The following is a 27162-nucleotide window of genomic DNA, read 5'->3' as shown; positions in this document are numbered from 1 at the left end:
GAATTTCACTTAATATTTAATCATATAGTATGTATCCTTTTATGACTTTTATGTCTTATTTCTTTCTCTGAGCTTACGGCTTTTGACACTGATCCAAGTCTTTGTGTGTAACAGCAGTTTTTCACTTTTATTGCTGAGTAGTATTCCATTGTATGGAGGTGGTCTAGTTTACTTATCCATTCACAAGTTAATGGTTATTTGAGTTATTTCCAGCTTATGGATATTATGAACAAAGCTGCTAACTATATTCAATAGAAGCCTTTGTGTGGACTTACTTTCATTTCCTTTGCTTAATATCTAGAAGTATCATTGTTGGATTTGCATTTCCTTCATGATGAATGTATTAAGCAAATATATGCTTATCTGCCATCTGTATATCTTCCTTGGTGAAGTGTCAGTTCAGATCTTTTACTTTGTTTAAAAAAATCATGTCATTTGTCCTCTTATTGAGTTGTAAGTTGTCTTTATATTTTCTGGATACAAGACCTTTATCAGATAGGTGTTTTGTACATATTTCCTCCCAGTGTGTTGCTTGCATTTTCATTCACTTATATTGTTGTCTTCTCCATTTACCAAAAAAAAAAAAATATATATATATATATATATAATTTTCATAGAGTAAAATCCACCTTTTTAGGGTATAGTTTTGTGACTTTTGACAAATACATACAGTAGTTATTATCACCATTGCAATCAAGATTTAGAATGTTTCCATCACTCCAAAAAGTTCCCTCCTGCCTCTACATATGATCTATTCTAACCATCCTCAGCCCCAGGCCACCACTGGTCTCTTCTTTCTGCATAGTTTTGCCTGTCTGGGAGGTCATAAAAATGGTATCAGACCACATGAAGCCTTCTGAGTCACTTAGCATAATGCATTTGATGTTTCTCCATGTTATTGTTTGCATCAGGAGTTTGGTTCTTTTTATTTCATTGTAGTATTCTATTATATGGATGTAACTCAGTTTATCTGTTTGCCCTTTGAAGGATATTTAGTTTGTTACTAGGTTTTGGTGGTTACGAATAAAGTTGCTATAAATATTCATGTACAAATTTTTAAACATAAGTTTTTATTTCTCTTGGGTCAGTTCCTAGGAGTGGGATTGCTGGATCATATGTTTAACTTTGTAAGAAGCTGCCAACCTCTCTTCCATTTCCACCATCACTGTTTGAAAGTTCTAGTGACTACATTCTGGCTAGGACTTGGTATTGTCTTTTTTTTGCATTTTTAAATTTGTTTTTTTTTTTTTTTGACTGTTCCAGATGTGTGCTATATTTTATTTTATTTTATTTTTTTAAATTTTTTATTGTTATGTTAATCACCATACATTACATCATTAGTTCTTGATGTAGTGTTCCATGATTCATTGTTTGTGCATAACACCCAGTGCTCCATGCAGAACGTGCCCTCCTTAATACCCATCACCAGGCTAACCCATCCCCCCACCCCCCTCCCCTCTAGAACCCTCAGTTTGTTTTTCAGAGTCCATCGTCTCTCATGGTTTGTCTCCCCCTCCGACTTACTCCCCTTCATTCTTCCCCTCCTGCTATCTTCTTCTTTTTCTTTTTTCTTAACATATATTGCATTATTTGTTTCAGAAGTACAGATCTGTGATTCAACAGTCTTGCACAATTCACAGTGCTCACCATAGCACATACCCTCCCCAGTGTCCATCACCCAGCTACCCCATCCCTCCCACCCCCCTCCACTCCAGCAACCCTCAGTTTGTTTCCTGAGATTAAGAGTCTCTTATGGTTTGTCTCCCTCTCTGGTTTCGTCTTGTTTGATTTTTTCCTCTTTTCCCCTATGATCCTCTGCCTTGTTTCTCAAATTCCACATATCAGTGAGATCATATGATAATTGTCTTTCTCTGATTGACTTATTTCTCTTAGCCTAATTACCCTCCAGTTCCATTCACATTGTTGCAAATGGCAAGATTTCATTCTTTTTGATGGCTGCATAATATTTCATTGTGTGTGAGTGCGTGTGTGTGTATGTGTATACCACATCTTCTTTATCCATTCATCATCTCTTGATGGACATCTAGGCTCTTTCCATAGTTTGCCTATTGTGGACATTGCTGCTATAAACATTGGGGTGCACGTGCCCCTTCGGATCACTACATTTGTATCTTTGGGGTAAGTACTCAGTAGTGCAATTGCTGGGTCGTAGGGTAGCTCTATTTTCAACTTTTTGAGGAACCTCCATACTGTTTTCCAGAGTGGCTGCACCAGCTTGCTTCCCACCAATAGTGTAGGAAGGTTCCCCTTTCTCTACATCCTCGCCAACATCTGTCATTTCCTGACTTGTTACTTTTAGCCATTCTGACTGGTGTGAGGTGGTATCTCATTGAGGTTTTGATTTGTATTTCCCTGATGCCGAGTGATGTAGAGCACTTTTTCATGTGTCTTTTGGCCATTTGGATGTCTTTGCAGAAATGTCTGTTCACGTCTTCTGCCCATTTCTTGATTGGATTATTTGTTCTTTGGGTGTTGAGTTTGATAAGTTCTTTATAGATTTTGGATACGAGCCCTTTATCTGATATGTCATTTGCAAATATCTTCTCCCATTCTGTGGGTTGTCTTTTGGTTTTGTTGACTGTTTCCTTTGCTGTGCAAAAGCTTTTTATCTTCGGGTGCCTAGGTGGCTCAGTCATTAAGCATCTGCCTTTGGCTCAGTCGAGCCCCGCATCTGGCTCCCTGCTCAGCGGGAAGCCTGCTTTTCTCTCTCCCACTCCCCCTGCTTGTGTTCCCTCTCTTGCTGTTTCTCTCTCTGTCAAATAAATAAAATCTTTAAAAAAAAAAAGCTTTTTATCTTGATGACGTCCCAGTAGTTAATTTTTGCCCTTGCTTCCCTTGACTTTGGCGATGTGTCTAGGAAGAAGTTGCTGTGACTGAGGTCGAAGAGGTTGCTGCTTGTGTTCTCAAGGATTTTGATGGATTCCTGTCTCACATTTAGGTCTTTCATCCATTTTGAGTCTATTTTTGAGTGTGGTATAAGGAAATGGTCCTGTTTCATTCTTCTGCACGTGGTTGTCCAATTTTCCCAACAACATTTGTTGAAGAGACTGTCTTTTTTCAGTTGGACATTCTTTCCTGCTTTGTCATCTATAGAGTTGAGGGTCCATTTCTGGGCTCTCTGTTCTGTTCCATTGATCTTTGTGTCTGTTTTTATGTCAGTACCATACTGTCTTGATGATGACAGCTTTGTAATAGAGCTTGAAGTCCAGAATTGTGATGCCACCAGCTTTGCTTTTCTTTTTCAACCCTCCTCTGGCTATTCAGGGTCTTTTCTGGTTCCATACAAATTTTAGGACTATTTGTTCCATTTCTGTGAAAAAAGTTGATGGTATTTTGATAGGGATTGCATTAAATGTATAGATTGCTCTAGATAGCATAGACATTTTCACAATATTTATTCTTCCAATCCATGAGCATGAAACATTTTTCCATTTCTTTGTGTCTTCCTCAGTTTCTTTCATGAGTATTCTATAGTTTTCTGAGTACCGATTCTTTGCCTCTTTGGTTAGATTTATTCCTAGGTTTTGGGTGCAGTTCTAAATGGGATCAACTCCTTAATTTCTCTTTCTTCTGTCTTGGTGGTGTATAGAAATGGAACTGATTTCTGTGCATTGATTTTATATCCTGCCACTTTACTGAATTCCTGTATGAGTTCTAGCAGTTTTGGGGTGGAGTCTTTTGGGTTTTCCACATAAAGTATCGTATCATCTGCAAAGAGCGAGAGTTTGACTTCTTCTTTGCTGATTTGGATGCTTTTCATTTATTTTTGTTGTCTGATTGTTAAGGCTAGGACTTCTAGTACTGTGTTGAATAGGAGTGGTGATAGTGGACATCCCTGCCATGTTCCTGACCTTAGGGGATAGTTTTTCCCATTGAGAATGGGAAAAAAAAAAAACCCCACAGTGTTTTTTATAGATGGCTTTTACGATATTGAGGTATGTACCCTCTGTCCCTACACTGTGAAGAGTTTTCATCAAGAAAGGATGCTGTACTTTGTCAAATGCTTTTTCTGCATCTATTGAGAGGATCATATGGTTCTTGTTCTTTCTTTTATTAATGTATTGTATCACGTTGATTGATTTGTGGATGTTGAAACCAACCTTGCAGCCCAGGAATAAATCCCACTTGGTCGTGGTGAATAATCCTTTCAATGTACTGTTGGATCCCGTTGGCTAGTATTTTGGTGAGAATTTTTGCATCCATGTTCATCAGGGATATTGGTCTGTAATTCTCCTTTTTGATGAGGTCTTTGGTTTTGGGATCAAGGCAATACTGGCCTCATAAAATGAGTTTGGATGTTTTCCTTCCAGTTCTATTTTTTGGAACAGTTTCAGAAGAATAGGTATTAATTCTTTAAATAGTTGGAAGAATTCCCCTGGGAAGCCATCTGGCCCTGGGCTCTTGTTTGTTGGGAGATTTTTGATGACTGCTTCAATTTCCTTACTGGTTATAGGTCTGTTCAGGTTTTCAATTTCTCCATTTCAATTTTGGTAGTTTACATGTCTCTAGGAATGCATCCATTTCTTCAAGATTGCCTAATTTGTTGGCATATAGTTGCTCATAATATGTTCTTATGATTGTATTTCTTTGGTGTTGGTTGTGATCTCTCCTCTTCCATTCATGATTTTATTTATTTGGGTCCTTTCTCTTCTCTTTTTCATAAGTCTGGCCAGGGGTTTATCAGTCTTACTAATTCTTTCAAAGAACCAGCTCCTAGTTTCGTTGATCTGTTCTGTTCTTTTGGTTTCTATTTCATTGATTTCTGCTCTGATCTTTATTAATAATTTCTCTTCTGCTGGGCTTAGGCTTTTCTTTCTCCAGCTCCTTTAGGTGTAGAGTTAGGTTGTGTATTTGAGACCTTTCTTGTTTCTTGAGAAAGGCTTGTATTGCTATATACTTTCCTCTCCGGACTGCCTTTGCTGCATCCCAAAGATTTTGAACAGTTGTGTTTTCATTTTCATTTGTTTCCATGAATTTTTAAAATTCTTCTTTAATTTCCTGGTTGACCCATTCATTCTTTAGTAGGATGCTCTTTAGCCTCCATGTATTTGAGTTCTTTCCAACTTTGCTCTTGTGATTGAGTTTGAGTTTCAAAGCACTGTGGTCTGAAAATATGCAGGGAATGATCCAAATCTTTTGGTACCAGTTGAGACCTGATTTGTAACCCAGGATGTGATCTATTCTGGAGACTGTTCCATGTGCCCTAGAGAAGAATGTGTATTGTGTTGCTTTGGGATGGAATGTTCTGAATGTATCTGTGAAGTCCGTCTGGTCCAGTGTGTTATTTAAATCCCTTATTTCCTTATTGATCTTTTGCTTAGATGATCTGTCCATTTCAGTGAGGGGGGTGTTAAAGTCCCCTACTACTACTGTATTATTGTTGATGTGTTTCTTTGATTTTGTTATTAATTGGCTTATATAATTGGCTGCTCCCATGTTAGGGGCATAAATATTTACAATTGTTGGATCTTCTTGTTGGATAGACTCTTTATGTACGATATAGTGCCCTTCCTCATCTCTTATAGTCTTTGGTTTAAAATCTAATTTGTCTGATATAAGGATTGCCACCCCAGCTTTCTTTTGATGTCCATTAGCATGGTAAATCGTTCTCCACCCTCTCACTTTAAATCCGTAGGTTTCTTTGGAGGAGTCTCTTGCAGACAGCATATAGATGGCTCTTGTTTTTTTTTGTCCAATCTGATACCCTGTATGTTTTGATTAGGGCATTTAGCCCATTTACATTCAGGGTAACTATTGAAAGATATGAATTTAGTGCCATGGTATTGCCTGTAAGGTGATTGTTACTATAAATTGTCTCTGTTCCTTTCTGGTCTATGTTACTTTTAGGCTCTTTCTTTGCTTAGAGGACCCCTTTCAATATTTCTTATAGGACTTGTTTGGTGATCACAAATTCTTTTAGTTTTTGTTTGTCCTGGAGGCTTTTTATCTCTCCTTCTATTTTCAATGACAGCCTGTCTGGATATAGTATTTTTGCCTGCATATTTTTCTTGTTTAGTGCCCTGAATATATCATGCCAGTCTGCCAGGTCTCTGTGGCTAGGTCTGCTGCTAATCTAATGTTTCTACCATTGTAGGTTACAGACCTCGTGACCTGAGCTGTTTTCAGGATTTTCTCTTTGTCTCTGAGATTTTTAAGTTTTACTATTAGATGTCAGGGTGTTGACTTATTTTTATTGATTTTGAGGGGGGTTCTCTGTGCCTCCTGGATTTTGATGCCTCTTTACTTCCCCAGATTAGGGAAGTTCTCCGCTAAAATTTGCTCCAGTATACCTTCTGCCCCTCTCTCTTTCTTCTTCTTCTGGGATCCCAGTTATTCTAATATTGTTTTGCCTTATGGTATCACTTATCTCTTGAATTCTCCCCTCGTGATCCAGTAGTTGTTTATCTTTTTTTCCCACTTCTTTATTCTTCATCATTTGGTCTTCTATATCACTTATTCTCTCGTCTGCCTCATTTATGCTAGCAGTTAGAGCCTCCATTTTTGATTGCACCTGATTAATAGCCTTTTTGATTTGGACTTGGTTAGATTTTATTTCTCCAGAAAGGGATCCTCTAGTATTGTCTATGCTTTTTTCACGCCCAGCTAGTATCTTTATAATCATCATTCTGAACTCTAGTTCTGACATCTTACTAATGTCCCTGTTGATTAGGGTCCCTGGCAGTCAGTACTGCCTCTTGTTCTTTTTTTTGAGGTGAATTTCTGCATTTTGTCATTTTGTCCAGAGAAGAATAGGTGAATGAGAGAACAAAATGCTAAAAGAGTAACAACAACCCTAGAAAAATATACACTAAACAAATCAGAAGAGACCCAAAACCGGGGGAAAAGAAAAAGGGAAAAAAAAAAAAAGAATATGATCAGGTTGGTGAATAGAACAAAGCCACACACTAGATTTTGGGTGTATTTTGGTCTGTTAGAAGAAACTGTATCCCAAAATTTTAAAGAAAGAAAGGCTTATACATATACAAAAAATAAGGTTAAATACAATGAAGGGATAGAATATGACTATAAAAATGAAAATTAAAAAAGATTTTAAAAAAAGAAATTGATAAGATATTGGTTGAAAAGGAAAGAAGAAAAATTAAAAAAAAAGAAATAGAAAAAAAAATAAGGAAAATTTAAAAAATTAACTTTGAAAGACTAAAGAATCATGGGAAAAAAGCCATGAATTCTATGTACTGTATTCTCCTAGCGCTGGAGTTCTGTCATTCTCATTGATGGGTAAACTTGGTCTTGGCTGGCTGTTCTTGCTGATCTTCTGGGGGAGGGGCCTGTCGCAGTGGTTCTCAGATGTCTTTGCCCGAGGCGGAATTGCCCCGCCGTTGCCGGGGCGCCGGGCTAAGTCAGCAGCTCGGGTTTGCTCTCGGGAGCTTTTGTTCCCTGCAAGCTTTCCCTACAGCTTTGGAGGATGAGAGTGAAAACGACGGCCTCCCAATCTCGCCTGGAGAAGCCGAGAACTTGGGGCTCCACTCCTCAGTGTGCCCCCAGAGAAAAGCAGTCAATCTCTCCGGTCTCCCCGGTATCCCGCCGCACTCCATGCTCACCCGGCCTGTGGCCGAGCGTTTCTGTCTCTGGCACACGACACCGTGTGGAGTCTCCAAACCCAGCAGATCCCTGCGGTGCGCTCCTATGCCGCTCCTCCCAGGGGAGGAAGGGGAGTCTCCCCGGATCTGCCGCTTGTTGCGTCCCTGCTGGAGGAGCAGTGGCCCGACTGTCACCGATCACAGTTCATGGCAACCCCGAGCTGAGAGCCCGCGCCTCGGCTCCGTCTCTGCAGCTCGCTTCCCCGCTCCGATACCTTGGAGCTCTGCTGCACTCAGGCACCCCTGGTCTTCCTGTGACCCCAAGGGTCCTGAGACCACACTGTCCCAGCAACGGTTCCACCCACCGCTTAGTCCCTGGAGCGACGTCCCTCAGCGGAGCCGACTTCTAAAAGTTCCGATTTTGTGCTCCGATGCTCTATCACTTGCCAGTATTGGCTGCCGGAGGCTCTCTCCGGAATATCGCCTGGGACTCACTTCTTCCCACGTCCTACCTTCCAGAAAGTGGTCGCTTTTCTGTTCCTGGAATTGCTGCTATTCTTTTTTCGATCTGTTGAGTTTGTAGGTGTTCAGAATGGCTTGATAACTATCTGGCTGAATTCCTGGGACCAGACGAAATTTAGGTCTCCTACTCCTCCGCCATCTTTCTCACTCCTCTCTTTGTAGTTTCAATTTGCATTTCCCTAATGACTAATAATCTCAAACATCTTTTAGTGTGGTTTTTTTGCTTTATATATATATCCATGCTGAAGGATCTATTCATATCTTTTGCCCCTTTTTAATAATTTGGTTGGATATTTTCTTATATTTTATTTTTGAGAAGTCTGTGTATTCTGGTACAAGTCCTTTATCAGATATGTTTCTTAAATATTTTATTCCAGTCTGTAGCTTGTTTTTTTCATTTTTTAGTCTTTAAAGAAACAGAAGTTTTAAATTTTGATGAAGCCCGGTTTATCAATTTTTTTTCTCTTGTGGATTATGCCTCTGATCTGTATTAGAAATCTTTGCCTAACCCAGCATCACAAAGATTTTCTCCTATGCTTTTTTTCTAGGCATTTTGATCCATTTTGAATTAATTTTTGTATTTGGTGTTAGGTAAGGGTTGTATTCCTTTTCCTCCTTTCACCACCTCTTCCTTTTCCTCCTACTTTATTTTCTCGACAAATGGTACTGGAATAGTTGCATATTAATATGGAAGGAGGAGGAAGAGGTGATGATTGAGTTACATTGAAACACATTAGAATATTCTGTTTTGTTTCATTGATCTGTATCTTTATTCTTATTCCAGTACCACACCGTCTCGATGACTATACATTTATAGTAAGTTTTAAATCAGGTAGTGCGTGTGTTCCTTTTTTTTCCTTTTTCAAAAGGTTTGGGTCTTCTAGGTTCTTTGCCTTTCTGTATGAATTTTTAGAATCAGCTTCCGTTTCTATTTTTTGAAGTCTGCTGGAACTTTGATGGGGATTACATTGAATCTGAAGATAATTTGAGGAGAATTGACATTTAAACATTGTGTTTTTTGTTCCACAAACATGGTATTTATCTCCTCTTATTCAGGTCTCTTTAATTTCTGTCAGCAGTATTATAGCTTTCAGCATACAAGTCTTATACATATTTTGTGAATTTATCCCTAAAGTAGTTAAGATTTTAAAAATACTATTGTATTTGTTTTGTTTGTAAGTAGTTTTAGAAATTAAATTGGTTCTTGCATATTCCTGTGATTTTGTTAAATTCATTTATTCTAGGAGTATTTTGGAAGATTCCTTAGAATTTACTTTTTCCTTTTCAATCTGTATGCCTTTGATTTATTTATCTTACCTTACTGTCTTCTTGCACTATTGTACAATATAAATAGAAGTGATGATAGGGATCATCCTTGTTTTGTTCTTGATCTTAGGGTGAAGGTATTTAATCTTTCACCAGTAAGTAAGGTGCTAGCACTTAAGTTTTTCATAAATGGCCTTTATCAGCTTGAGGAAGTTCCATTCTATTCCTAGTTTGCTGAGAGATTGTGTGTGTGTGTGTGTGTGTGTGTGTGTGTGTGTGTGTGTGTGTGTGTATAAGTATTGAATTTTGTCAAATGATTTTTTTACATCCATTGGATTATCATGGCTTTTCTTTTTCAGTATGTTAATATGATGAGATGCATTTATTCATTATTCTGGAAAATAGAAAGTCTTTCATTTTTGTTTGTTAAAGTTTGTTAAGGATTTTTGAGTGTGGTCATGAAATCTGTACTTTTTTCTTATAATATTTTTGTCTGGATTTTGTATTTGGATAATGCTGGCCTTGTAAGATGAATTGGGAAGTCTTTCTTCCTTTCTTCCTCTTCTGATTTCTGGAAGTGTTTTTGTAGAATCATCATTAATTTTTCCTGAAGTGTTCGATGGAGTTCAATATTAAAGCCATCTTTTTTTTTCTTTTAGAGGGAGGAGAGGGGTGAAGGGAGAGGGAGAAAGAGAATCTTTTTTTTTTTTAATATTTTATTTATTTATTTGACAGAGAGAGAGTGAGCAAGAGAGGGAACACAAGCAGGGGGAGTGGGAGAGGGAGAAGCAGGCTTTCCGCTGAGCAGGGAGCCCAATGCGGGGCTCAATCCCAGGACCCTGGGTTCATGACCTGAGCCAAAGGCAGACGCTTAACGACTGAGCCACCCAGGCACCCCAAGAAAGAGAATCTTAAGCAGGCTCCATGCCCAGTACCTGCGGAGCCAACTAGGGGCTCGATGTCACAACCCTGAGATCATGACCTGAGCCAAAATCCAGAGTCAGACTCTTAATCTCCTGAGCCACTCACGTGCCCCAAAACTGTCTTATTTAAGGGAAGATTTTTGAAAATTAACTCCATTAAAAAGAAATAGATATGGTACTATTCAGATTATTTATCTTCTTCAGTGAGGTCTGGTAGTTCGTGTCTTTCAAGGCGTTTATCCATTTCATGGAATTCGTTGAACTTTGTTTCCTTAAAACTGTTCATGATATTCTCTTATTTTTTTTAGTGTTTGTAGGATCTGTAGTAATGTCTTTTCTTTCATTCTGATAGTGGTAAATTGCTTTTTTCTATTCCTGGGAAGTTTATCTAGACCTTTATAAACTTTATTGATCTCTTCACACAACCAGCTTTTTGTTTCATTGACTTTTCTCTATTAATTGTTTTTTTCTTTCAAACTAATTGTGCAAAAAAATAGAATGCTGAAAAGTCATGCCATAAGAAGGGGGAGAAAAAGAAAGATCAATCAAGAAGGACAAACATAAATCATACAATAAGATGGTAAATATAGACCCAAATATATTACTATCTACATTAAATGTAAATGAAGAACACAAAAAACATTTATAAAAATCAACTATATACAGAGCCATAATTCAAGATGCAACAAATTTTTAAAGGAATGAAATTGTACAGATTGTGTTCTCTAATTAAAATGGACTGGTGTTGGAATTGAATAATAAAAGAGTCCCTAGGTAATTCACAAAATGTTTTGATATTAAAAACATATTTCTGTTTGTTTCTAGCCATGATGCAGTTAAGGGGTTAGGTTTATCCTGCTACTGCAAATACCTAGAAAATCAAATAAAATATATTAAGTAGTTTTCAGACATTAGATTAACAACCATCCCAGGATTATGATCCGAAGAAAAAGAAGAACAAAGTGAGCCCTAGGATTGCATTAGCTCATTGCCCAGAGGCAGATTACAGGTATCAGGTCAAGGAGGGCACACTGAAAAGGAGCCTAGTTACCTCTCTGAGTTGAGAAAACAGATGGAGTACGAGGAAGCCAAACAAGAAAGCTCAAATTTGTAGGGCAGAGTACTAGAGAGGACAGAAGTCAGGGGAGAGGGAGAGAAGCAAGAAAGGAAGGAAGTACTTCCAGCAATTTGCTGTGGGGCTCCCCTTGAATCTTTGGGTAAGAATTGATCTGTGCATATATAAAAGGAAACTACTCAAGGCTAAAGAAAGAATCACCAGAACACAGGACTGAAAATCGTTCCTATTTCCATCCAGTGAGAGCAGAAAAACCTTGTCATCTGGCATAGTTCTCAGGCATCATCACCTTAGTAATGGGAATATATTAGATGTGTACTAAAGCTTGAAAAGGCTCAAAAGCAAACCTCAAAAGTAAAAATTTGATTCCAGGTAATTTAATCTCATGAAGAGTAAAGTACAATACCATGTAAAAGAATACAACAAAATCTAGCACCAAACAGTATAAACTTCACAATATACAGCATCCATTAAAAAATTATGAGGTAAGCAAAGAAGCAGGAAAATATTATCCATAACCAGGAGAAAAATGGATCAATAGACCCAAACCAGAAATGATAAGATGATGGAAGGAGCAGATAATGATAAAACAGCTATTATATATAGAACCTTTATGCCTAAGAATATATAGAAAGACATAATAGGAATGAGGAGCAAAATAGAAGGCATCCAGAGAGACCCAAATATGCCTCTAGAAGTTAAGGAAAAATATTTATATGAGCTAGCATATATTAAATGAAAAATATATCTCATGGGGTTAATAGAGTAGAGACTGTAGGGGAAAAAAATCAGTAACCTTGAGGACAGATAGAAATTATCCAAAATGAAGCCAAGAGAGAAAAAGGACTGAATAAAAACGAACAGAGCATTAATGGGATAATAGTTTGGAAGTTCTAGTGGTTACCCTAGAAATTACAACATGATTATTTGACTTTCAGAATTTAGTATTCATCTTTATCTTGTACCTGTTCATGGAAGATTTGAGAACCTTAGGACACTCTTATTATGTATATGAATATATAAACATATATATATGTATATATACACACACACATATTTACTCATGTATGTCATAACATCATTTCTTGTGTGTTTTTTGGTTGTTCATTGTGATTTATCCACGTCCTCACCACTTTTTAAAGAAAGTCTTTATATTTTTAGAAAAGTTTTACGTTCACAGCAAATTAAAAGGAAGATACATAGATTTTCTGGATACTCCCTGATGCCACAACTTATCAACATCTCTCACCAGAGTCGTAAATTGGTTACAATACATAAACCTACATTGACACGTCATAATCACACAGAGTCCATAGTTTATGTTAATACTCACTCTTGGTGTTAGACATTACGTGGATTTGGACAAATGTATAATGACATGCATCTGTCCTTAAATATTATACAGAGTATTTTCACTGACCTAAAAAATCTGTGCTCCAGCTATTCATTCCCCGTCCTAACCCCCAAAACCTGGCAACCACAGATGCTTTTACTGTCTCCATAGCTTTGCCCTTTCTAGAATGTCATGTAGCTGGAATTATATAGCATGTATCTTTTACAGATGGGTTTCTTTCACTTAGTAATATACATTTAATTTCCTCCATGTCTTTTCACAGCTTGATAGCTCATTTTCTTTTTAGTGCTGAGTAATATTCTGTAGTCTGGATGTGCCACAGTTTATCCATTCACCTACTAAAGGACATCTTGGTTGCTTCCAAGTTTTGGCAATTATGAATAAAGCTGCTATAGAGTGCTGGGCTGGCTCGGTCAGTAGAGTGTGTGACTCTTGATCTTGGGGTTGTAAGTTCAAGCCTTATGTTGGGTGTAGAGATTAAAGAATTAAAAATGAAATAAAAATTTTTAAAAATGCTATAAACATCTGTATGCAGGTTTTTAGATGGACGTAAGTTTTCAACTTCTTTTGGTAAAACCAAGGAACATGATTGCTGGATTGTACGGTAAGAGTATGTTTAGTTTTGTAAGAAATCCCAAACCTTTCAAATTGGCTATACCACTTTTATTCCCACCAACAATGAATGAGAGTTCCTGATGCTCCACATCCTTATTAGCATTTGGTGTTGTCAGTGTTCTGGATTTTGGCCATTCTAATAGGAATATAGTGGTATCTCATTGTTTAAATTTGCCTTTCCCAAATGACATGATGTGGAGCATCTATAATATAAAAAGAATTCTTACATTTGAATACTTATACTTTCATATACTTATTTGTCATTTATCTGTTTAAGTGAAGTGTCTTAAGGTATTTGGCTCATTTTTAATCAAGTTTTTCTTATTTTTTACTTTTAAGAGGTCTTTGTATATTTTGGGTGATAATCCTGTATCAGATGTGTTCTACAAATATTTTCTCCCAGTCTGTGGCTTGTCTTATCATCTTCTTGACATTGTCTTTTGCAGAGCTGAAGTTTTTACTTTTTTTTTTTTTTTTAAGATTTTATTTATTTATTTGACAGGGAGAGACACAGCCAGAGAGGGAACACAGCAGGGGGAGTGGGAGAGGGAAAAGCAGGCTTCCCGCGGAGCAGGGAGCCTGATGCAGGGCTCTATCCCAAAGACCTGAGCAGAAGGCAGACACTTAACGACTGAGCCACCCAGGAGCCCCTGAAGTTTTTACTTTTAATAAAGGCTGGCTTCTCTCTCTCTCCTCTAAAGAAAGGGGGGGGGGTGCCTGGGTGGCTCAGTCGGTTGGGCATCCAACTCTTAATTTTGTCTCAGGTTATGATCTCAGGGTTGTGAGATTGAGCCCTGCATCAGGCTCCATGCTGCATGTGGAGTCTGCTTAAGATTCTCTCTCTCTCTCTCTCTGCTCTTCTCCCTGCCCACCCCCCAAGAAAAGGCTGGTTTATTCATTATTTCTTTTATGATCATACCTTTGGAGTTGTATCTAAAATGTTATCATCATATCCAAGGTCATCTAGGTTTTCTCCTAGAAGTTTTACAGTTTTGCATTTTATATTTAGGTCTGTGATCCATTTTGGGTTAATTATTTTTTTTTAAAGATTTTATTTATTTATTTGACAGAGAGAGACACAGCAAGAGAGGGAACACAAGCAGGGGGAGTGGGAGAGGGAGAAGCAGGCTTCCCACTGAGGAGGGAGCCCGATGCGGGGCTCGATTCCAGGACCCCGAGATCATGACCCGAGTCGAAGGCAGATGCTTAATGACTGAGCCACCCAGGCGCCCCTTGGGTTAATTCTTGTTAAGACTGTAAGGTCTGTGTCTAGATTCTTTTTTTTTTTTGCATGTGGATGTCCAGTTCTTCTAGTACCATTTGGTGAACAGACTATCTTTGCTCCATTGTACTGCCTTTGTTCCTTTGTCAAAGATCAATTGACTGTATTTATATGGGTGTATTTCTCAGTGTCTATTCTGTCCCATTCATTTATTTGTCTATTCTGTAGCTAATACCATACTGCCTTGTTACTGTTTACCACTTTTCCTTCACTCTCCATTTCTTGCTATATTTCTGAGTTATTATCTAGAATAATTTTCCCTGAGCCTGGAGAATATACCTTTTAGAACCTTGTCCTTCCTAGACTTTGGATACTTTATCCTTTGCCTGGAAGGTCCCGGGTCTGTACTTCTCTGGCTGGGAGGTGTTTGCTTTTCCACTTTGGCATCTATGAATTTCACTTCGTTTTACCCTTGGCTATGTAGTTAAATTTTTTGTTCCTATTTTATCCAACATTTCAGTGTGTTTGTTTAGGCAGTATATTTTAGTGGTTCCTGGCACCTCTTTGTCAACACTTTGTATTGTCACTCTTGATTTTTAGCCATTTTGGTGAGTGTGAGGTGGTATCTGAAATACGGTTTTTTGTATTTCCCTGATGACTGATGTTGAGGGCCCCACCCCCTATTTTTTGTGCTTTAGCTCAATTTTTGGTGTCTCCAGTTTTATTCTGCTTCATGGTAGATTTTTATTTTGGGGGAGAGGACAACTTTTCTTCAACTCTGAAGTTGTGGTTTTTATTTTTTGTTTTCTTCTAATGGTAGCTTCGTATGGTTATCATCTGCCCCATTCATCTGACCCCGACTGGCTTTCTTTTTCTTGGGGTGATTTTTTCTGTGTTTTATCACCATGAGAATCCTCACTTCCTTCTTCTCTTTCCTTAATGGGCTCAGTAGTTTCCACCAGGTTCTTTCTACAGCTTGGAGTCTGGAGCTGGGTCTGGTGTATTTGAGTTTCACTACTTATAAGAAATATGAAGTTGTTGGTAGAGAATGTGGCTAGATAGGCTAGAGGAACCAGTGCCCACAGTGTATGAATAAACCAGAGACCAGGTGAGGAGGAGCATAGGTGAAACTTTACTATTGTTACATGAACTGTTACTTTGGACACAGATATCTTGAAAACTGAAATCTTGATAATTGAAAATGGAAGTTGGTTATACAAGCACAAATACTTCAAGGAAAAACATCTGTGTATGTTGGACTGAGGAAGATAAGGAGCCTGCATGTCTCTCCATCCATATATTTAAAGAATTTTAAAAATACATTTTCCAGGATAATCCTTTAACACTTGGAGAAATCTATGTTTTTGGATTTACACTGTCAAAGTTTGGATCTATGTGTAAATATCATTTTAATTTTTAATTTAAATTTTAAAATTTTCACCTAGATGTTTTTTCACTATGTCAGTGCATCATTTACTTGTTTCGGAAACAGTAGTGTTCTGAACGTTTTCTCATCCAGATATTTTCAGAAGGATTTTTTGGATAGATGAGAATCTTATTAAGAATAATCTTCTAAGTATATCTACTTGGGGCCCTCACTTCAACAGTTTCAAGGACCATTTCCTTATGAATAACCTGTTGCCTTATATAAATAATTTTTCAGCAAACACTGAGAAGAATGTGCTACCTTACCATCAAAGAAATGGCTACAATATCTGAGGATGTGATAATTGTCACGAGCAGGTATGTGAATGGTCAGAACCTAACCTGGAGTACTTATATATTTAGTGGAATATTTGTTGTTCTTTTTCTATTAGTTTTACTTTTTTGACTGTAAGAAAGCAAATAGGAATTAAAAAAAAATCTTAAAGCATTCTTTCCTAAAATGTGGTTGTCATCATGTGAAAACCATGTCTATCTGATAAAGCAAAGAAGTCACAAAGGGTAATGCTAACGGATTTGCTAATACATTTTAAATGTTCATAATAATATGTAAACAGAACCAAAATGTAAATGATACATTGACATAAAATATTTACAATAAGTATATCAAAAGGCTAGTATATATAATATGTAAAGAACTCTTCTACTTCAAAAAAATTCCAAGTGATAGTTCTTACAATACCAATATAAAGGATCTGGTTGTTTTTAGTCATTCTCTCATAACCAAAAAATGTAAATTAAAAACTCAAATGAGTTATAAGATTTCTACCCATCAAATTGGCAAAAAAGAAAAAAGGCAGTAGGTGCTTGTAAGGGAGACTGATATTCTTGTATATACAGGAGGCAGAATAATAAATTGATTCAGGTTTTCTAGAAAGCAGTTTGACAGCATTCAGATGTTGAACGTTTGAAAAGTTTTATCCCTTTGACACAGTAATCCCATGTCGATGGAACTATGCTCAGAAAATAATCAGAGATAGCACAGGAAGACTTATATGTAATAATGTTCATTGCAACACTGTTTACACTAGCAGAAAGGGTGAAACAATTTAAATGTCTGCTATTGTTGAATTTAATTATATATAAATTAACCATGTCATAATCAGATTATGGGATTATTTTAATTTTTTGAGACATCTTTAATGATATGGAAAAGTCCTCATAAAGTGCTGAATGAGAGTTGAATTCAAGTCCATGTACTTTATATAGTCTCCCTTTAAAACATATTTTATGTACATATATAAAAATATATGGATGGAAATATGCTGATATATTACCAGTAGATTATCTCTGGGTGTTTGGGATTATGGCTATTTATTTTCTTTAAAATTTTGAAAATTTCCCAGTGTCCTGGAGTCAGGATGGATAATCTAATTATTAATTATAATTCATTTAAGTGAATTTGGTCTTTGTACAACAACATAAATTTTGGAGGAGGGTGCTTGTTTTTAACCAGCAGTTGTATTGAATAAGTTTCAATTAGTGAAGCTTTCAGCTGAAAATAACCAAAAGGCAGATGTAGTCACTAGGCATAGAGTAGCTAGCGTTGGTTCAGTAGTGCAACAGTGTGAGGGCTGGTGTCTCTTGAATCTCACATGATTGCAGAATAGATGCCTGAATTACTGGCAGTGCACCATTCAAGGTGGGAGGGGTACCGGGAAGGGGGCCAGGGAGGGCCAGCACCATCTGCCTCTTTTATCAGGTATGCAATAGCTTTTCCCAAGGCAATTTGTAGATTTCATTTGACACAGCTGTGTTATACAACTCTCGACTCTTGTTAGGACCAGGAAAGTGACGATTTCGCTTTTAAAGGCCAAGTATTGGGGGCAGGCAAGGGAGAAGGGGTTGGAAATGGGTATTGGATTAGTTAGCTAACAATATTTGCCACAAGTAACAAACAGAAAATCTTCACTTGGATTGCTGTACTCACTAAATGTTGGAAAAATTAAAAATAGATTAGGGTTTTTTGTTTGTTTAGCTGTTAGTACTTCCTTCTGAATCCTGTTAGGCTGCCATGAATTATGGTTTGCTTCTAGCTCATTTTAAGAGATTAGTAGATGTAGTAGGCAGAATAATGGCCGTCCAAAGATATCCCTGGCCTAAGTCCCAGGACCTACAATATGTTTCATTATACCGCAAAGGGGAAGTAAAGTTGCTAATCAGCAGGTAGGGAGAATAGGGTGGATGATGCAGGTGGGCCCGATAAGGGTCCTTAAAAGTGGAAGAAGAAAGTGGAAAGGTCAGTAAAGAGATGTGATGATGAAAGCAGGTCACAGGTGCGATGTTGCTGGAGGAAGGGGGCCGTGAGCCAGGGAATGTGGGTGGCCCCAGCAGTTAGAAAAGGCAAGGAAATGGATTCACCCCTACAGCCTCCCAAAAGGAGGCCTGCCAATACCTTGATGTTATCCTGGTGAGACCTGTGTTGCATTTCTAACTTACAGAACTGTAAGATAAAGAAGTGAACGTGGTCTTTCGTCTTTAAGTTTGAGGTGATTTGTTACAGTAGCCATAGAAAACGAGTAGATCTTGTATAAGCATCAAATCAACACATTGTGTACTTTAAAATTATACAATATTATATGCCAATTATATCTCAAAGCTGTGGGAAAAACTACTAGAGATTTTGGTATCTGGAAGTAGGGTACTGCTGTAACAAATACCTGAAAATGTGGAAGTGGCTTTGGGAATTGGGCAACAAGTAGATGCTGGAAGAATTTGGGGGAACATGACAGATAAGGCCTACATTGCCTTGAACAGAGTGTTAGTGGAAAGCTGGATGTTAATGACCTTGGTAGACTCAGAAAGAAGTGAGGAGCAGGGTAGAGAAAACACCACTGTAGAGAATGCTCAGATCCTTGTGAACATACTGTTGGTAGAAATATGGACACTAAAGGTACTGCTGGGAGGCTCAGAAGGAAATGAGGAAGGTGTTAGCAACTGGAGGGAAGGGGACCCTGGTCCTGTAGTGGCAGAGAGCTTAGTAGGATTGTGCCTGCAGTTATATAGAAATCAGGACTTGTGAGCTTGGATGTTTAACTGAGATTTCCAGAGTGTCAAGGTGTGGCCTGGTTTCTTTTTACCACTTACAGTAGAATTTTGAGACTAGAGAAATAAATTGAGGAGACACCTGTTTAAGAGCCAGGAGTTCTTTACAAAAATCATTATGTTGTGCACCTGAAACTGAGACGTTATATGTCTGAGACTCTTACAGCAGCAGCACCACTGCTAGTCTGGAATGAAAGGGACAGAGAGAGGACAAAGTGAAAGAAGGTTGTCAGAGTCCCAAATTCTCCGATAGGAAACCGGCCGAGAAGACTGCTCAGCTTTAAACATGCGCCGCCCTCACAAAAAGGAAGGATGGCTCTGAGGGCAGGGTTGCAGGCCCATAGTGTGGAGCTGAGAACGATGGAGAATTCTCCCCAGCACCTGAAACCTTCTCCAGTTTGCTTGGCTGGATTTCAGAATTGCTTAGGACCAGTGACTTTTTTTTCTTCTTTTTTTTTCATCCCATTTTCTCCTTGTGAACAGCAAAGTCTGCAAGTGCTATCCTGTGGTAGCCCCACCCTTGTATTTGGGGTCACACAACTTGTTTCCTAGTTTCACAGGCCCACAGGTGGAGAGGAATTTTGCCTCGGGAGAGAGTATACCCAGTCTCACCCGTACCTAACTGATTTTGATGCTAAGGTCAGGATTTTTGAATCAGTGGGATTTCGATGAGCTTTTGGACTTTGAGTTGGTGCTGTAATGCGTTGAGATCTCGGGGGATCTTGGGATGGGGTGAATGTATTTTGCTTCTGAGATGGATGCAGCCTTGCTGACACAGTGATCTTAGCCCAGTGAGCCCTGTGTTGGACTGCTAATCCGCGGAACTGTAAGAATCTTTTCTTTGAAGGCACTAATTGTGGTCATCTGTTACAGCAGGAATAGAAAACTAATAGAGTAGATGACCCCTCTGCATATGTAGACAGTTGTGTGACCTTGCTGAGAAACCATGGAGATTAAAAATTCTGAAGAAAACCAGACACTTCATAAAAGGATATACAAATGGCCAAGAAATACATGGAAATGTTCTCAATATTATTAGTCATTAGGGAAATGCAGATTAAAACCTCAGTGAGATATCCTTCCATACCCACTAGAATCTTCGTTAAAATAACAAAACCTGACAACACCAATCAACAAGCCTGCTTCAACACCAAGTATACTGTAGGTGGGAATGTAGAATGATATGATCGCCTTAGAAGAACTTATGCAGAAAACTTATAAGAGGAAAAAATAATTTAAAGCCCTGAAAGACTCAAAGTATATTTGAACGAATGTACATGTTTTTGAGTAGATCAATTAAACATCATAAAGTTCAGTGCTCTCTAATTTGTAAAATCGGTTCAGTCTCAATGAAAAAAATCAACGGGCTATCTATTTTGGAGTTAGAAAAGTTGATGCTAAAGTTTACATGGAAAAACAAACATTTAAGAATAACCAGGAAGTAACTGTAAAAGAAAAACTGTGAGCTCTACCAACCAGTGCAGTATTGAGGCCTGAACACTTAAAACAGTGTGGTACTGACACATGAATAGACCCTGGAATAAAATTGTGTGATGACTCTGTAATGAGTCACCTTGGCCATGCTGATCTACATTTTCAGAATTTTCTGGTCCAAATGGAAAGCATAGAATTAGACCCAAATACATGTGGAAATTTAGTATTTGCCAAAGTGGCATCTCTAATCACTGGGGTAAACAGGTACTTCTTAATATATGATGCTGGGACAACTGAGTAGTCACTTGGAAAAATAAAATTAGATCTATATTTCACATCCTATATACAAATAAACTCTAAATGGATAAGGAATATAAATTTTAAAAATGAAAGCATGCAAGTACTAAAAGAAAAGATGAGTATATTCCTCTTTATTTTTGTTGTAGGGAAAAGCTTTTGTTAGGACTACAGTTCCAGAGGCAATGAAAGAAAAGATTGATTAAATTTGACTACCTAAGTTTCTCTTAATTAATGGCAAAAACACCACATAGAAGATGATCCAGGGGTTTTCAGTAGGTCTGAGTTGTATAGTTTCTTATGTTCATGGTATCCTACACGGCATTGCCACTCATTTTATGGCAAAAATGGTGTGACAGTAGGCTCATGACTTAAGAGATCCAGTAGTTTTACCATATTCTGTTTCACCTAGGAGCTGACAGCCTAGTGGGATGATGGGATGACCTACTGAATGCTCAGATGAGGTAGTAGGTTAGAGATGGGACCCCGTTCAGTTAGAAAATTCTCCTGTGGGATGCAGTCTATGCATTACATTGATGGTCAGTGTAGTGTATGGTACCAATAAATACAATATGTGGGTCCAGGAATTAAGAGGTAGAAGTAGCACATGCTTTTCTCACCTTTGCTCCCAGTCACCCACTTGTAGAACTTATGCTTCCCATCCCCACCCAGAATGTGGGTTAAAGGCCCTGTTTCCCAAGGGACAGTGTTTTCAGGGATGAACAGGGGGAAGCATTTAACCCATTGACTTCTAGCTCCCACTGTTTGAGGATTGCCTTCAGCACAGAAATAACCCACGCTTCTGGATCTATGTGTCTGAGTGACAAGTTGGCAACCACAGGTACCCCATACTCCAGTGTCAGAGGAGTCCTGGGGCAGACAGGGAGCCAGTTGGCACATTCGAAATGATGACTACTGTTAGGCTGCTTTGGATTATTTATGTGGGGGACCAGCAGGTAAAGAAAGGAGCTGCTGCCCTCATAGAGGTAATTGACCTTGATCACTGTCAGGAGCTAGGCTTGTCGCTATACAAACGTGGAAGAGAGGACTGTATCTGGAATTCAAGGTATTGAGTATATTTTGATGTGTTCATGCCTGAGACAATGGTGAATAGAGAATAGGGAACAGCCAGTGGTCCAGCCCTGGTAAATCTCCAACAAAGAGCTCAGATTCTTTGGGATAAAGGTTTGAGCCACTTACCAGACACCTGACCAAGATAAGCTAAAGTGCTGGCTAAGAGTGAGGGAAATATAGAAGGGGTGATTATGGGAAGGAGATGGTGAATCTCAGTTACGGCTTTGGAATGTGTTGTAGCAGCAAGGATTGTACCATATTCCACTCCTTTTCCTGTGTCTTGTAGAAATAGTGGATGGTTACCATCTTGAAGACTCGGTGATAGGTTAGATTTAATGGAGGACACGTTCAAGTTTGAGGGGTGCAAAGGATGGACTGTTCTGGGTGTTGCTTTTGAGCCACCTCACATTTTCTCAGGCCTTCTCTGTGATCCCAGTTCTGCTTGCAGTCAGCTGCTCCGGGCAGGGTCCAGCTCCCTTGTGTCCATAGTGCCTCACTCCAAGCATACGCCGTGTGTTTGGCTTCTTGCCCTGCACTTTCTCTGGCACTCCAGTTTGGGCACTCACCTGGAACTCACCTGTGGGAGTTAACATGTGAATTTAACCGAATGGGAAGTTAACACTTTGGGGTTAACCCTCTGCCAGTGGGTGGCTAAGACCTAGTGGGTAAATTCTTTCCTTTTCATCCCTTGGAAATGTGGTTCTGACATGGATCTCATAAGGGTCCTCAGAAGATCGCTCATTAAGTAACTAGTTGCCTGCAGCAGTGACCCACTAGAGAAAATTTCTTTGTATTAATTTCCCTCCTTCCCTCCCTGTCTTCCCTTCCCTTCCCTCAGAACATATTCCCAAATAAACTACCTGTCTGTAAGCCTTTGTCAGGGCAGCCCAAACTAAGAGAGAAGCATGGAGCAGTGGTTGGCAAACTATGGCCCATGGCTAAAACTGCCGCCTCATTTTGTAAATAAAGTTTTATTGGAACACAGCCATGCCTATTTTTTATGTATTGTGCATGGCTGCTTTCATGCAGTGCAGAAGCCAAGGAGAGAGAGACCTTAGAAGAAACTGAACCTGCCAAGCTTCAGTTTTTATCTAATTGGAAAAATGCAAATATTTATGAAAAAAACTGGTTGATAAATTATTTATATCTCAACAGTGGAAATCTGTGTCACTATTAAAATGATATTTTAGATATATATTTGGATATTTAAAAATATATAGATACCTAAAATTGAAAAAATAAATCTACCAATAAGGAAAGATTCTTAAGCTATATTAAGTGAAAAAGGGAGGTGCCAGAAGAGTGGAGTTCACCTGCATGTGTTTTTATGTCTCTATGGTCTTATAGATTTTTAAAAAGTTCCTTAAGAAAACATAAGCAACGGTTCACAATGACTGTCTTTAGCTGAGCGGCACTAGAGGCGAGGGTGGGTGAGGCAAGACTTGGACTTTGTATTTTATACCCTTCTGAATGTTTTCAAAGCATACTCATATGAAAATATTTTTTTAACTAAAAAAATAAAGAAACTGAAGGACTATCAGTTCTTCACAATTTTCTCCTCTTGGCATCCTGATGGAGCGAGGTGGAGTTGTAGGCTGTTTTGGACCCTGTGAAGGGGAGGCAAAAGGGGGAGGGGGATGAATAGTCCGTTTGGGGGACAGGAAGATAAAAGGGTGAGTAACAGAGTATAGAGGCTAAAAACCTCTTTAAAGTATGGGCACGGAAGTCAGTAGCTCCGTCCAACTCCTCTGCTTATTCTTTGAGATGCAGTAGAAAGGTCTGAAGGCATTGACCGTTGTTTAGAAAGCCCTTCCTGAGAGAGAGCACGACCTTGTGAGTTAATCATTGTAGTTCGTGTCTTTTGAGGAGTTGTCTAGTCTGATGGGTTTTTAGGATTTGGGGGGATTTTGGCCTGTGGTTCTCTAGACCATTGTCTTTACTTTTTATGCCAGTTATCAGTATCTAAAATTATATATTTTGTTTATGTGATAGAGTATATTATCTCTCCTCTCATTAGTATGTTAGCTCCATGAAGGCAAAGACTTTGTTTTGCTCCCTGCTCTATTGGGATTTAGAACAGCCTTCTACCCGATAGTTTTAATATTTATCTGCAGAAGACAGTGAATATCTGCCGAATTAATCACTGCATTAAGATAATTATGGGGACAATTGGAATTAGCTAGGGGTGGACTCCACAGGAGAGATGTTAATTGATTCATGGTAACTCATTTGATTTTTTTTTTTTTTTTCTTAGTCTGACTAAGGACATGACTGGAAAGGAAGATGTGTACCGAGGCCCAGCCATCAGGGCTCTCTGCAGAATCACTGATGTAAGTTCTCTTTGTTTCCTGAGGCATAAAAGGGACACTGTGTTTATCTACAGGTGGCCATGTAAATTTAATAGGATTCCCTAGTCTGACTCTGTGAATCTTCAGTATTATAGAAACATGACCACCAGAAAGGCTTTTGTGCCTCCAGGCTTTTTTTTCTTTCAGGTCGTCTTTTCCTTTTGTTTATTTAGATTAGTCTATTTTCTCTGTATTTGCCCTCACGGAATTTTGTTGTAGTCAGGGAACGTTGCTTGTGGGAAACCAAAACCCATTTGAATTTATTTTTTTTAAACTTTATTATAGGAAATAGATCTCTCAGAATTTGAGGTAAAGCTTACAACGGATGCCAGAACAAGAAATAGGGCAGCTCTAAGGAACTCAGCAGCAAGATTTCTCGGATATTTACAGTTATGATCCATCACTTAGCAGGCTCAGGCCTCCTCATTGAAATATTTGAGAGACCCTGGTTAGCCATCAGCCAGCCAGTGGCTTGTAACCATGTAGATCTGAGTCAGATCTGATCCCTCACATCTGGAGGGATGAGGTTATAGAGTATGTTAGGCTGTCCCTTTCTAGGAACTCTGAGTAGGAAAGGTTAAAATGAAAGGCAGGCTGGGCATTGCCAAGCATCTTGAATAATATTTCAGCTACGTTCACGCCTGGGTATATTTTGTGTGGATGGTTACAATCTTCTCAGGTTTTAAAGGTTGAGTAAGAGTAAATGGTAAGTCCGGATCCTAAGAGGAGTAATAGAAATGGTACAATGGTACAAACAGCCGCTCAGCTGTTTGGCTGTGGTTGTTTTTGTTTTTCATATTAAATTGGCCGTGTAAGACGTGACAATGGCAGTGCTATAGCAGTAAGCCTGTCTACTTGAATATTGATCTTAGGTCTGTTTACACACCTTCATCTGCTACCACCTTCCCAGTGCTCAGCTTTCCTCCAGTTAAATTTAAAAAGAATTTTATTTTCAGAGGAGTTCATATTGAGAGCTCACGGTAGTAGTGTATTAAACATTTAATTCTCAGTTATCTAAAATCAGGGATTACATTTGATTTATAGGACTCTATGGGATCCATATAAAATTCATCCCCTTCATACAGAGGCATCTTCAGAATTTCAAAACAGCTCCATCCCCATCTAGGAATTTCTTTTATAACAGCCCTGAGTAAGTTGAGCCTGTACTTATGCCTTTGCTCAGACTGGGATTCTCCACTTTGAGACCGTTGATTTCGTTGTTGAACAGTTCATTTTTTTCCTTCCATATACTCTTAAAAAGTCCTCTTTGAAGATTCCACTCAGTTGTCTGGGTCCTGCCCTCTGGAATAGGATTATCTGTTACATGATAATCCTTATAATGCATTCTAAATATTGGCACAGAAACAAATAGATGACTGGTTTTTGTAAATTATTTTGAAGCAGTAATTTTGGGTGAAACTGTTTTGCTTCAACAGTGTTTTCTTTATGCATGTTATCAGGGAACAATGTTGCAGGCCATTGAGAGATACATGAAGCAGGCCATCGTGGACAAAGTCTCCAGCGTATCCAGCTCTGCACTGGTGTCTTCCTTAGTAAGTGAGCAAGTAGCTGCCTGGGTCTTACAGGCGCTACAGTGTCTGTGGGAAAAACAAAATATCACTGCGATTTCTCACAAACGCAACATTCACAAAATATAGATACATCTCTATTACTTTATCCTGGAGTGTTTTATCAGAGGAGCATAAAAATGGGCAGTTAAAAACATAAATTTTCCCTCTTGGTGTGATGCTGTACAGGTCTCTGTAAAAAGTCCTTGCTGTCTCAGCAGTCAGTCAACTTACGGTTTATTTTTTTCTGGGTTTTTGTTTTGTTTTCTTTCTAATCGAGGTGTGAAAAAGTTCTAGGTTCAATTGAAGTTCCTGGTGAAGAAACACAATTGAGATTTTTTCAGTGATAAAATCTGCATATTTGTATTTCAAACAGTGTAGCTAAAACTTGATGTAAATTCCTCCTTTTTTCCTTTTTTGGCTTAATGAATATTATTTATTCAGTATGAAATCTTTATGTCCCACGTGTTAAGAATAAATGTATATTAAATCTTGGTTAAAAAAAAACCATAACACTTCCATGTTGAAAGGTTTTGGTAATCAGAGTTCTGTTGTATACATAATGAAAATGGGGGTAAGGATGAGATGGTGGACAGAGAAGACACTGGCCAATTTTTAAAAATTTTTATTTTTTAAATCTTTCTGAGATGTACTTCGGCCTCTTGCCTTTTTACCTCAGTTTTCATTAGCATGTGTGGTGGCCTTCAATCCAAAGCCTCCTGTCCCACTTCTAAATTTCTTACCGGAGAGTGGTCTTTGTTTCAGCAATACCTTTTCTTTCCCCTTTTTATCAAAACAAAATGCATTCATTACAGCTTTATCACATTGTGTTTGATGAAAATTGGTTGTTCCTGTGTGAATGGATTAGGTCATCTGAATCACAAGAGGTTCTGGGTCTGGAATATAATTGGCCAAGTTTTACAGCTCAGTATATCAGTACTGTTTCTTTTTTTTCTTCCAGTTGAGTTTCCTGGAAGTAAAACCAGGAATATGAACATTATTTAAGCACCATTCTATTCATTAGTTCTTCCTTTGCTGTCCCTCCCCTCTCATTGCATCCTTTCACCCACGTCTCTCAGGGCCCCCCACCCCCACACACATGTCCTGGAGAAAGTTTCTGGTTTATTACTTGCCTTGGGAGTAGAGACTTAAAATAGATTCCTAAAAGCTACAGAGTTGTCTCTTTCATTTGGAAACGTCTGTTAGTGATTTTCTTTCTTTTATTATTATTATTATTATTATTTAAGATTTTATTTATGTATTTGACAGAGAGAGAGACAGCGGGAGAGGGAACACAAGCAGGGGGAGTGGGAGAGGGAGAAGCAGGCTTCCCGCTGGGCAGGGAGCCCGATGCGGGCCTCGATCCCAGGACCCTGGGATCATGACCTGAGCCGAAGGCAGACGCCCACCGACT

The 27162-nt window shown here is 38.5% G+C and overlaps 1 protein-coding gene across 2 annotated transcripts in view; it reads left to right on the top strand.

Annotated features, from left to right (window-relative positions):
- Positions 1–27162, top strand: part of COPG2 (COPI coat complex subunit gamma 2) — a 116885-nt gene that overhangs the window by 9069 nt on the left and 80654 nt on the right. For both annotated transcript variants that reach the window (XM_027573194.1, XM_027573195.2), the window contains exons 5-7: positions 16203–16282; positions 24087–24162; positions 25641–25733. In XM_027573194.1, the coding sequence (XP_027428995.1) occupies positions 16203–16282; positions 24087–24162; positions 25641–25733 (249 nt within the window). The remainder of the gene's footprint in view (positions 1–16202; positions 16283–24086; positions 24163–25640; positions 25734–27162) is intronic.

The sequence above is a fragment of the Zalophus californianus genome, chromosome 12 (genome assembly GCF_009762305.2).
Source record: "Zalophus californianus isolate mZalCal1 chromosome 12, mZalCal1.pri.v2, whole genome shotgun sequence".
NCBI lineage: Eukaryota > Metazoa > Chordata > Mammalia > Carnivora > Otariidae > Zalophus > Zalophus californianus.
The sequence above is the reverse complement of the archived record's forward strand: the minus strand, read 5'-3'. Positions and strand labels throughout refer to the sequence as shown.